Source organism: Ailuropoda melanoleuca, chromosome 11 (genome assembly GCF_002007445.2).
Source record: "Ailuropoda melanoleuca isolate Jingjing chromosome 11, ASM200744v2, whole genome shotgun sequence".
In the NCBI taxonomy this organism is placed as follows: domain Eukaryota; kingdom Metazoa; phylum Chordata; class Mammalia; order Carnivora; family Ursidae; genus Ailuropoda; species Ailuropoda melanoleuca.
In genome coordinates, this window is record NC_048228.1 from 30,264,886 (window position 1) to 30,278,005 (window position 13,120).

General features: G+C 41.9%; 1 protein-coding gene across 1 annotated transcript in view; it reads right to left on the minus strand.

The window, feature by feature from the left end:
- MTTP (microsomal triglyceride transfer protein) overlaps positions 1-13,120 on the minus strand; it is a 45,155-nt gene that overhangs the window by 1,338 nt on the left and 30,697 nt on the right. The window contains exons 12-17 of the mRNA XM_002928002.4: positions 12,669-12,880; positions 10,379-10,476; positions 10,121-10,242; positions 8,475-8,702; positions 3,829-3,953; positions 1,484-1,654 (exon numbers count right to left, since the gene is read on the minus strand). Of these exons, the coding sequence (XP_002928048.1) occupies positions 1,484-1,654; positions 3,829-3,953; positions 8,475-8,702; positions 10,121-10,242; positions 10,379-10,476; positions 12,669-12,880 (956 nt within the window). The remainder of the gene's footprint in view (positions 1-1,483; positions 1,655-3,828; positions 3,954-8,474; positions 8,703-10,120; positions 10,243-10,378; positions 10,477-12,668; positions 12,881-13,120) is intronic.

A 13,120-nucleotide genomic window follows, 5' to 3' on the forward strand; every position in this document is an offset into this window, starting at 1 on the left:
CATAACAACAGCAACAATAGCAAAATTGCACACATATTAAAGGGACCCCACAGCCCTCAGAGCCAAGCAACTGACTGAGTGTACACTTGAAGCTTCTGTTTCAGAGCAATTTGAGAAAGGATGGGAGTGCCTAAGACTCCCGGCTTCCATTCCCATGAATGGCATGATTGTTTTCTTCCCATTTCTTTCTACACCGACAGATAAACTTTGAATGCCTGGAATACGGGAGTCCTGCCGTACATTTTTCTAGCATGAAGGACCAAATTCCTCTCAGCTTTTTGGAGATGCTGTTAAGCTTTGCAGGCCTTGCTATGTCTCCCACCCCTCATTCCAGGAGCCCCACCTTGGGAGCACTCCCCTTTCGAGTAAGGAGGGAGCCCAACTGGATTTAAGCTGAGAATGCTGACAGGCAAACATTCCTAGAGCTCTGGGTCAAGTGGAATGTGGGACGAAACTAGTTAGCCATGAGCCTGGCTTGGTGGTCACTGCATTTTGACCACTGGAAGGTTGATTTTTTTTAAACCATTAATGGAGGTTTATTCTAAACGCAAGTTAATATAAGTTAACAACAGCTTAATATTCTGTTTATAATCCGCTATCTTTTATTCTGTATAAGTATAATCTACTCGTATTTGTACTGGTATCATTTACATGTTCCTCATACGAATCATGAAATGTCAACACAATGAAGAAGGTGCTCAACTTTGATCTACTAATCAAGGGGGTGATGTAAGGTACGCTTGCTGTTTTAAAGATACCAACTGCCTTCGTGGTTAATGTGTCGGGGAGATCTCTACAACACTAACAAAAGCATTCTAGTTCCATGTGACAGGATTGTTATAAATAGCCACTATAAGATTCAAAGGACACAGTATAAATGAGAAGCTGTAAGGTAGAAAAGGTGATAGGAAGCTTACGTGGACAATCATACATTTGGCATTTGAGACACTAAGAATTCTACTGAAAGCTTTTTTTTTTTTTTAATTCAAAATCCCAAACTCTCAAGCTTGACCCAAAACTTAAACAATTTCAAGTTGCTGTTGTGTGATTACCTAAAAATTATGAATTAATTTGGGCTCTCACGCCACAGTAAATGATTACCAGGTGTTTTGTTCTGCATTTTCAGTCCAGGAGACAGTTGTGAAGTTAGTTGATAGTAAGTGCACATCCACTATTTTTGCTGAAACTACATGGCAACTCTTAGGGTAAATCAAATCCCTTTGTTACCTCGATGAATTACTTCTGGACTAGAATACAGTATTATCTCCAGAATCAAATGAACTAGTCCTCATATTTTCTTGGTATCCTAGAAACTGATTTTTTAGCTTTATCAATTATTCTTTTACTTATTTAAAGGAAATTTATGTTTCGCTGTATTTTTACCATTTTCTTTCAATTTCTGAAGCTAAATGCTCAAAACTCCAGGAACTTTCCTGGTGAACTGGGGACTGCCCAGGAACATTCCATGAGCACTGCGTCTTACCTGAATGGAGCTCCATCCTTGTCCATCTGCATGCAAACCAAGAAAGGGTACTGAGAAAACTGTACTGTGGAGATAAACTCCAGGCCTGCTTCTGTTTCTGCACTGATTTCCAGGCCAGCTTTCACAAAAGAGGAGTCCACGGTGATGCTGCCAATTATTGCCAGAGCCACCCTAAAGATTTAGACCCCCCCAAAAAAAACAAATTCCTGTTACTATCACATTTAACTGATCTGGACCAATAGCTCTAATTTCACAGGGTCTGAACTCAACAACTGGAAGGAAACATGTAAAGGACTACTATGTGACCTAAATGCACCCAGAGTTCTGCTGGGAGTCAGGGCCGGGTTAATCCCCAGGATGAGGCAGTGAAAGTCTGCCTTTCCCCTGCACCCGCCCATGGCCTTCAATTCCAGATGTGGGAATGAAGTGTCCAGCAGGTTCTGCTGTGTGATATTGGCATACCAAGGGCCAAGAGGAAAATGTGCCTGGAACCTGATCCTTTCAGGAAATCAGAAATACCTGAGCGAGCTTAAAACAAAGTCTAAACGCAAAAAGGCAGCTGACGTTCATAACAATTTTCTTGGTAACTATCTCTCTGTGGGGTTCAATGGAGCTATTTCGAATCCATTTCATTACTTTCTCCAAAGGCTCTCCAGAGCCTGAAGCCTACGGTTGCCAAGATATTTGGAAAAATATTGTATCACCAAAAACTATTCCCACAGTGGGGCATGTACAATGCGTTGCCCCAGGAAGGACAAATATGGTGGGTTCCCCAACAGTCGCCTAGAGAGCCGGATAGGCAGATTGGGTTGACGAGGGAATGTGGCTTGGATGAGGACAAAGAGGGTAAACAATCCCAGTAGAAGGCTTACCTCTAGGATCGCTCTAATTTAATTGTAGACTTTAAATGAAATTGTAGGAAATTACTCCCCCAATTAAATCGGAGTTCTGTGCCCAGGCTTTTCTGACAGAAGGATACAATCAAAGCTGGCTGTGCAAATAAATTAAAGTCCTCGCGGCTGTTGTTGTCAGTGTAAAAGTAGGTCAGAGGTGGTATCATGTAAGTCCCTGAATCCCTTACCGTACCTTCGAATATCTTACACTCAACAAAGGCTTAAGAGATATTTTTTAAATGAACAAATGAAAAATTGAAGATAGCTTGGCTACAGTGTGGATAATGGTAGATTCTTAGCGATACTGTGTCCTTTTTAAAAATCCAGATAATTTTGGGTGTGGCTCTGGTTGATTTCTTTCTGCAAAGAATTCAATTCCATTTAATTTGGGGAAACTTCATATCTGGAAATTACTTCAAAAAAGGAGAAAGAAGATGGATTCACTGCGAAGCCCTAAATTACACTGCTGATCCCTCTGATGGCCTGTTCTGTTTCTCTTCTCTGGTTCCTTTTAGCAACCCTGTGGGTCAGCTGTCACATTAAAATGTGCTGCCTTTTGATTTCTCAATTCCTTTAGCCACAGTTTCATAGAAATCAAAACTTTAATTTTATCACTCCTATCTCACTTCGGCCCCACCATATTTTTAAATATCAAAAAAGGTAAAAATCAATTGCACTCCATTTCCTTTGCTTCAATTCTGTAACAAACAGAAGAATAATTCTTTTGATTATCACACTGGTTTAGAAACATTGCCTTAAGCTCAAAATAAAACACTTCCATTTGACTCGACATGTACATTAGAAAAACTAAAGGAGCTGAGAACATTTTGTTTAGAAAAAATAATGCTAGTGAAAACACTTAAGGACTCCTAATATTTAAGACTTCGATTTTGGCAAAAGTGACCATCTTTTCATTTTTCTCCACTGAAGACAGCAAAGGAGTAAAGATTTAAAATTCTTACAAGGCAAACGCCTGGGTGGCTCACTAGGTTAAGTGGCTGCCTTTGGCTCAGGTCATGATCCCAGGGTCCTGGGATCTAGTCCTGCATTGGGCTCCTTGCTCAGCAGGGAGCCTGCTTCTCCCTCTGTCTGCAGCTCTCCCTGCTTCTGCTCTGTCTGTCTGTCTCTCTCTGACAAATAAATAAAATCTTAAAAAAAAAAATCCCAACAAGAGGGATAAACTAAAAAGTTTGCAATGGAGCCATATTTTCTGACAACGGTGGCAAGCTGCCTGTGGATGTCTTTAAAAGCGTGAGGATTCTTGGTTCAGTTGATCAGATAACTAGCCTGCTCATGAGAAGCTATGGAAAGAATGACTTCCCTTGGTTTCTTCCTACTCTATGATTTAATAATTACAAACAGAAAGCAAAGATTTTGAAAAGTCAGAAGGCTAAACAATTTCAGAAGCATATCTCTGTAGTTCATCGCACAGAATATTATACATATGCTTACCGATTTTTCACCCGGGTTTTAGACTCACGATACCACAGGCTAAACTCCATTGCACCTGAAATGTCAATAGCTAGACCACCCTGGACATCCATATTGGCCTTTAGTCCAGACTGCAACTGAAGCTCCTAGAAGCAAAAATATTTAATAATAGTAATAACAACAATAAGCAAATTTAGTCAACCCCTTCCCAAAGGCATGTTCAACCTCCTGCTATAGATAATACCATTTGAGTTGTGCTAATGTTGGAGTCTTTCTCTAGGCTTGGAAACACATTGTCCTAATCTCGATCACTGGAAGTAGACTGTTGATTCGCTAAAGTATTTAATCCATTAAAATACTAAAAAAGTGAAGTGCCGGTTGAGATGGGTATGGATTTTTTTCCCCAATCATTGCCTCACTTTGGGAGAGGCAAAGATCTCAGAGTATGGTCCCCTTCAGAACAACATCAGCATACCGGGAACTTGCTAGAAACCCAAGTCCCATACCTACTGCATTAGAAACTTGGAGGGTGGGGCCCAGCAATTTCTGTTTTAAAAAGCCCTCCTGTGATTTTGATGCACCTGAACTTGAGAACTACCAGACTGGGGAAAACGAAGGTATCTTCATCAGAAATCCAGCTGTGGTTTAGGGGTGGGGTGTGTGCGGTTTGGGCCGGATGAGCCCTTGCAGTCCTTTAGCACTTCTCCGGTTATGTGGCTGGGTCAGATATAGGCAACTGCATCCTGCTGGCTAATGAAAGGCAGAATAAAAACTGCCAGTGCAATACGCAAGTTCCAGGAATCGCCTAGACAAAGCTGGGAAAGGAAGGTAAAGCAATCAAGCCGCAACACCTTGCTATTTGACATTTGGAACGGCATCAAATAAGCAAAGTCCAACATGAACTCAACAGTATATTCCAGAGCGACAGGACTCATTCACAAACATAGTCCATCCTGAGCCATTTTGCAGTTGTCTGAAGCCCATGGTTTTGTGTTGTCAGTAGTTGGCCTTTAAGTCTTTCATTTTCTGAGTACATTAGCTGGGGTGATGTTGGCTGAAAAGTTCTTCAGCTGGACTGCAATCACATTGCCTGGGGACAGTGTTGGAAATGCTAGTGGCTCTGGAGAAAAAAAGGCTCAGTATCCTTAGTTTTAATATCCCTCCAAAGATCTTAGGTTCGTGGTAACTGGCAGCATGACTAACTTCCTTATGTAACTGCCCTACTCAGACCAAACAAGCCATGCTTTCCCCAACTATAAATGCCACGATCTTGCTTTCTAGAAAGGATCACATTGATCTCCCTGAATTCTCTCCACTTTCCGAAAAACGTGGCAAGAAACCTCATTCAAAGGCCTTGGTTTACAACGAGGTATACCAAAAAAGTCTCATTGTGGCATGAAGCTACATTCAGTCTAAAAAGACACTGGGAGGAAAGCATGAAGTTGTTGACGTGGAGCTCAGGGTGCATTAGGAGAGATCCTGAAGAATATTTACAGCTACATTCAGTCTAGAACTAAATGTGATTGTAGTAGGATGCAAGGCTGTCTCATGCATCATAACTAATACTGAAGGAACACAAATTATCCTGAAAAAGCCAGCATAATTATGCTCCAATTTTAACCTATGCTATGAACTACAGAACCAAGATTTCAGAGTTCTGCATTTGCACTGTAATCGTGATTGTTCCTAAATGAACCCTACGGTGTGCTCTGTTTTAGAAGTATTTCTTACTGGGGCACCTGGGTGGCTCAGTCAGTTAAGCGTCCAACACTTGATTTCAGCTCAGGTCATGATCTCAGGGTCTTGAGATCGAGCTCCACACTCAGCTCTCTCCTTCCCCCTCTGCCCCTCCACCACCACTCGTGCTCACATATATGTACATGTGCCCTCTCTCTCTCTCTCTCTCAAAAAAAAGAAGTATTTCTTTCTTTGAATCTTCTCCTCTCTTCCCAATTTGAAAACTATAATCTTGTTAGTCCACCCAATCAAAAAAGGTTTTTGGGGGCGCCTGGGTGGCACAGCGGTTGGGCGTCTGCCTTCGGCTCAGGGCGTGATCCCGGTGTTCTGGGATCGAGCCCCACATCAGGCTCCTCCGCTGGCAGCCTGCTTCTTCCTCTCCCACTCCCCCTGCTTGTGTTCCCTCTCTCGCTGCCTGTCTCTATCTCTGTCAAATAAATAAATAAAATCTTCGGGGGGAAAAAAGGTCTTTGATGTGGACTTTGGCTTTCCCACTGGCCATACATTAGGTAGACGTCAAAACACGCCAAGTGCCATGGATAAGAATATTTCACAGCTTTTAGACAATATACCTTTTGTGGGGAGAGAGCATTTCCATTGCAGTCTGGGTTTTAAGGAGTGCCTTGACTTTCTGGGAAGATCCCTTTTCTCTCATGCAAAGGGACCATGGAAGAACTCTTAGATGTAGTCACAGAGGAACTTTCCTGAGCTCCCATTGAAGGACAGAGCACTGACCCCCGTAGAAGGACACACCACTCTTTCTTTGTGAAAGGGATTAAACCACATAGTGCAGTGGTTCTCATTTTTAAGGGTACAAAGTAAGTGGAACTAACAGTTTTGAGTACCTACTGTGTCCCCAAAGCTCTACATTTGATATCTCATTTAATTCCCACACTAATCTTCCATGATAAACATTATATCTGAAGATTGAAAAGGAACTCAGGCCTGGTAGCCACACATGGAGACAGAATGAATGCCCAGACTGTCTCAAGGGAGGATACTTTTCTATTACCCACATGGCTGTCACAAAATAATAACTCTCTTTTGTCTCCTGGTGCACAAGAAAGGATGTTCTGAGAATTATGGTAATAAAGATCATAGGGTTATGTCCTTGTTTGACCCAGAATGCATATTTATTTAAATTATTACCTATGAGCTACAAGTACAAGACAGTTTACATTTGTAGCTAGTGTGACCCCTTGGTCTTGGACCTTTGGTCTCAAAGGTGTCTCTTACAGTTCAAACACTGATATTTTGACAACTTATCCCATTGCTTCCATTCAGGAAAATATGTTCCTTTGCTGGCTAAAGAGGATCTCCCTATTAAGCTGACTTTATCAGACATCCTTCTCTGAAGAGTAATCCAATTAGCCGAAAAGAGAGAGCTAGAGTAAGCACAGAGTAATTCCATCTGCCCTGGTAGCTGTGACAGGCTATCCACTGCCCAAATTTCCTTCAATGTCAGCACTTGACCTAGAGTGGCATGTGCCTCTGGAGCCGGGATGGCATTCCTGGATTGCTCTGCAGAACCAGGGAGCCTCAAATAGCTTATTTGTATGGTAGCCCCTGATGTGCCAAGTGCTCCAGGAGGAAATACACAGACATCGGGGTGTGTTTGAATAGCTGCGGGAAGGTCTTTGCCTGAGAATATACCTTAGGTGCCCTCTCTTCATGAACAGAAGAACTTTACAAGATCCTCTAGGTCAGGAGTTGGCAAACTATGGCCTGCAGGCTAATCTGGCCCGCTTGCTGGTTTTGTAGATGCGATTTTGTGGGAGCGCTGCCACGCTCGTCTGTTAATATATTGCTGAGGGCTCTTTCCACTCTACAGCGGCAGAGCTGAGCGATTGCAATAGAGACCATATGGCCCACAAGGCCTAACATATTCGCTTTCTGCCCTTTATGTAAACAGTCTGCTGAGCCTGATCCAGATTACTGTGCTTTCATTAAGTTTTACAGCCTAATTCTGACCATCAGAGATTGTTGCTAGGTAGCTGGGCTCACACAGATGGGGTCAAACTGTCATGATTCCTGTGTCCTCAAACGTAGATCACTTCCTCAGCACTCTCATGCCTCCTTCAGAGATTTTTTCATGAAGAATTCATCTCCCCTTAGGGGCACCTGGGTGGCTCAGTCTGTTAAGCGCCCAACTCTTGATTTCAGCTCAGGTCATGATGTCAGGGCCGTGAGCTTAAGCCCCACATCGTGCTCCATGCTGTGCATGGAGCCTACTTAGGATTCTCTCCCTCTCCCTGTGGCCCACCCCCATGCCACATGCACACACAGACTCTCTCTCTCTCTCAAAAAAAAAAAAATCATTTCCTCAGAGTTAATACTGCAATGGATACATGCAATGCAAAATTCTGATATAATCTGAGAACTGTTTTTTCATGTGACCTTGAGGATTAAGGAATATGACAGGTACTGCTGGTTGTCCTTCTCTTCATTCGTATTAACTACAACACAGGCTAGTTCAGAGTGACAATGCGCCCTTTGAAAAACTACACTTACCAGTTTTCCTTGAAGCTAGGGATATACATAAGACACAGTTTCGATCAACAACAGAAGGGCTTAGGTTATTTTCTCCATAATTTCTTGTTTCTGTTAGCAGCAGTATTTTCTCTTTTTTTTCTTTCAGTTTTATTGAAATATATATGACATTACTGTACTCATATTATATTGACTATTTTCTCTTTTGCCTCAACAGTGAGGCTGTGTCTTCATCAGCTAACAAAGGTGAAAGAAAACCCTGCTTCCCTATAACAAAGGGAAAAGGAGGAAGGGCAGCAATACCAATAGGGTGAGTGCTTAGAATGAGAACTCCCAGATGGGTGGAACATTGTCCTGTATCCTCTGAGCCTACAGGACATTCCAAATGTGCCTGGAACAGGTTAGGGATTCAATAAATACTTGCAGAATGAAAGGATTACCTGGGAATGATCGACCAGCAGAATGAGTCCCTTCACCACACTGACAGGGTCACTAGATGCTGACAGCATTTTTGACATCAAATCACTGTATCCATTAAAAAAAGTGACAGGTCTGAGCTGAACATCAAAGAGGATGGCTGACATGCCAGCGTAGGAGTCAAGGTTTTCCTCCCCCTCATCAGGAGTAGCTGCAATCAAGGCCTCCAGCCCTTGGGCTTCAATGACCACCTGGGGAAAAATGGAGATAACAGTTCTGACATCAGCTCCCTGCCAGTTCTGTAAGTGATGATGAGGCTTCTGAGCTGTGACTAGAACTTTCCTAAGAGTCAGAAATTCAGGCATCTGCAGCAGCTAGGCAAACAAAAACAAAACAAAAACAAAAAACCAACTCTATGCCTGAACGTAAGGTGAATTCATTTTCTTCATTTAATCCTTATAACCTCTTATCCCTTTTGTAGATGTAGACATAACCAAAAACCAAAAAACTCAAATGGCAGAGGCAGAACTCAAATCCCTTCTGTCTACCAAGGCCATGGGCTTTCCATTTGATGGTGTCATCCTTGAGACTCTTAGTCCCGCCAAGACTGTCAAACATAATGGACCAGTTGTCCTGCAGAGCTCCTAAAAGGAGATGGACAAATGTTGGGACAGTGGCCGTAAGGCTGCTGTTACGAGAGGGTGTGGAACATTCTAAGCCGTGACCCACACCTTTCCTTGCAAACTTCTCTCTCTGGCTGAAAGAAAAGATGATGGAGGCTCACATCAAGATCCCTCCCATACATAGGAATCCTATATATTCTCTGTCCCCCATACCCAGCCCCCTAACCACTGGGTGGTTGGCATTTCCGAGTGCATATCAGCAAACGGATGGTGATTCCTCAGGATGGAAGGACATAGTGTTCTGACTAGAGTCTACTCAAAGGGTATAGTAACATAATATTGATAAGAACTCAAGTTTGTGTAGTACTGGATTATTTTTAAAGCTCAAATGATCTTATTGAGATTATAATTTGATATGCATAAAAACTAAAAAGAAAGTATATTTTAAAATTAGGAAGCCTTTATAGATTGTAACCAAATTTTGGATAAAACTAAAGAGATGGAATTCAGCCAGTTGTCAAATGCCTACACTTTATTCTTTTTTCTCCTGGAGGTACTGAAAATTGTAGATGGACTCTTTAGACAGTCAAAATTTTTATTATGGGGAATCAACCTCTTCATAGAAACATCCAGAGAAGGAAAACATATTCCAGAGTTAGGTAAGTGGAACTTTAAGGAATATATCTATGAATAAAAATATAATATTTTAAAAAACCTAAGTGAAAAATATTAGCAGAATTTCAATTTTGTGAATAGATTTGCCTTTGAAATGACAAACGGATGTTTGGCAAGTCCAGTAAATCAAATTACTTAGGTTTCAAGTTCACACTTGAAACTCTCTCTGGAATTATAAACCATACAGCCTCCCACAGATGATGGAGTCATGAGCAACTTAAAACGGGAGCCACCATTAACTTACGCATTCTGTAGTGTTACCACCAGTGTGTGTGTGTGCGTGTGTGTGTGTGTGTGTGTGTGTGTATAATTTTACTTTGGACTAATTTTTTACATACTTTATTAAGCAAAACTAATGGAAAATGAGTTACCTGGCTACTGTGAAGATGAGCTTTCCCAATGTACTGAAAGATGTTCAGGTTACTTCTCCTTAGAATGCCAGAACCAGAGTAAAGAATGTCCAGGCTGTAAGTGGACGTCGAGTGGGGAGCACCTAACAACAACAACAACAACAACAAAACAACAAAAAACAACATCAAAAAACCCAAACTCCTGTAATTTAGTAACAGTTCCAGCAATACCAACTTGGGGAAGGGCAGAGAGGGAGAACCCCTCTTGGGGTGACGTACGTTCTATGTAGCCAGTATAGGCAGAAGAGGATCCACTCTTGGAGAAACGGTCATAATTATGAGCAACCATTTCCTTCAGAACTCGACGGACCATTTTGCTGCAACACAGAAAAGGAAAAAGCTGCACATTCATTGTAATGGCTGCTTCCCAACCCAGATTTGGAAAAAAAACAAATCCTCAGTGGAAAAAAGAGGGGGCCAAATTTTCCTCATGCCACTCCAAGACTGGGGAGGTGCAAGCTGGAGTGCCAGTGTTAGGATTAGGGCTTTCCCCTTCATTCCTCAGATGTTTGAAATTTGGCTTGGTATCAAAATGAACACAAGGCGAGGACGCCCAGCTATGAATGGCTTAAACCAACTGATGGACACACCTCAGGAGTGGAAAACACGTGTTCTGTGAATCATCATGGTTCTATTGTTAAATAGTATATACTTTCAAGGAAAGCTGTGCCAAACTGGGGGGGTGGGGTTGAAGGTTTGCTCAATATTTCTTTAAACATTTTCCTATGCTCTCTAATGTTATCAGTGGCTGATGACATGCCACGGTTCATTTCCAGGAATTTCTTCTACTTACGGAGTTTTCAACTAAAGAGACATCTCAATAGAATTCATAAATGAATGATTATCCTCCCTCAAATAAGTCTTAAATTTTACTCTATGCCTCTATCTTGCCTACTATCTAAGCAGTGTTGAGATCTTTCCAATCCTGACTAAACACTAATCATACCAGTAATACTAAAATTATGGTAATATCACAAAAATATCATAATAATCAACTAAAGAAATCTGGATCTAGACCTGAGGTAGAAAATTATTGAGGGGAAGGAATAGTAACCCTATAGTTTCCCTGCCTCCCCAAATATTATAAGATATTAGCCTGGAGAAGGGATGAGGAGGCTGTCTTCAAATATTCAAAAGGCCTGCATGTGGATGAATGATTAGACCTGCTCGGCTTTGCTCCAGGGATTGGGGCAAATAGGGACATTAGGAAGCTTTCAGTTACATAAAGAAGTACTGGTGATAGTCTCTGAATAATGACACAAGTTCCCTCAGAGGAGGCAAGCCCCCTGCCACTGGACAGGTGCAAGCAAAGACTGGACACGACCTGCTAGGAGACTAGATCCCACACTGAAGAGAGATACCAAGCAAAGTGGCCTGTGATGTCCTTTCCATCTCTAACCATTCTGGTCCTGAGAATCTGCCCTGCAGTGTTTGCGACAGCTTCCTCGCCTTTCTCTGGCTGCTCTCTACCCCACTCTGTCCTCTTTCATTGTCCCCTGCATCACGAGACAGGGTAGTAAACCCACTCAGGATCTCCTCCACCGAGTCTCATAAAAGGAAACAATGAAATAGAAGTCAAATCTATTCCACTTGGAATACGTGGCTACAGACAGACTGCTTCTTCCTCCCTTACTCATCTGCTCCTTCTTGCTTATCCGTCCTGTTCTTTTCTCCCTTCTACCCACTCCTCCCACATCCTTTCTTTCACTGCTTTTAATTTTTTTTTCCCTTTGTCTTTATCTATTTTCCAACCTCCTCCATGTCTTTTACTTTTCAACTGAAAACGCTCAAATGTGATCTTTCCTGGGATCCAGTTGTGCAAGTAACTCAGGGGAAAAGGAGATCTCTTTTCCAGCCCTCTTATTTCAGTGAGAAGGTACACAGAGCTCTGGGGAAGCCCCACTTTGAAGGGAGACATCAGTGAATTCAGAAGAAGAGACCTGGGAACTGGAAGGAAGATGAATCCGGTAAGAGTTACTGAGACCGATGAAATTTGCTGATTCCACTCTCCATACCCCGCATAGTCCCAAAACATGAGCCATGCCTGAGGATTTTAACTTAAATGGTAGATTCATTTGATCTGTGATAGATGAGCTTTCAATGTTAGATCACTAACATTTGGAAAGTTAACATGAAAAACCATCTGGTGAGAACTTCTATCACTTTGTTGCGCCATTGATAAAAATAGTCCTATTAAAAATGTAGTTGGGTTTTAAAACATTACAAATGTCTGGCAATATACATTTACCAGACTGAACAGGAGACCTAAGTAAAAATCCTACCCCGGGTTTCAAATCATAGTGCCAAAGTAAAGTTGTTTTATCTGGCCCGCTAAATAGTTCTCAGAGGAAATTTGGCAAGCTCTGGTTTTATGTAACATAACTTAGCATAATGACCGTGCATTATTATTAGCCACATGTGTACTACACCAATTTGCAAATAAGCTTGAACAAGTAAAATGAAATAAGTTCGCTTAAATAAACAGAGAGACGGGTGCACTCCATCATACCTTGCAGGCATTTCAAAACGTAGAATGTCTTGAACAACAGCGAGCATGTATTTATTCATTTCTTTGGGAAGCTCCCCAATAGACAGCAGAATGTTTTTTACTTCCATGTAGGACGGATTATTATGTAAAATGATAGTGGCTGCAGTAGTGCGTACAGTCTTCTCATGAACTTTACGATTCTGGTGGTATATCCTGCTCAAAGTCTTCTTCACCTGTTCAGAGATGTTCAAACTTAGTGCACATCCAGATTTTTTAAGTAGATATTGTGATAGGAATAGTTACTGCTCTTAAAAATATGCATGTCTCTTACTTTCCCCAGGGCTCTCTGCAGTTAGAATGGTGCCATAGTTCTAGCCAATGGATCACGAGCAGAATTGCTGTGGGTGACTTCTGGACTGAGACAGTGAAGAGCTAGTGTGCCTTCTCCCTCCCTTTTTACTACCTCTGTAGTA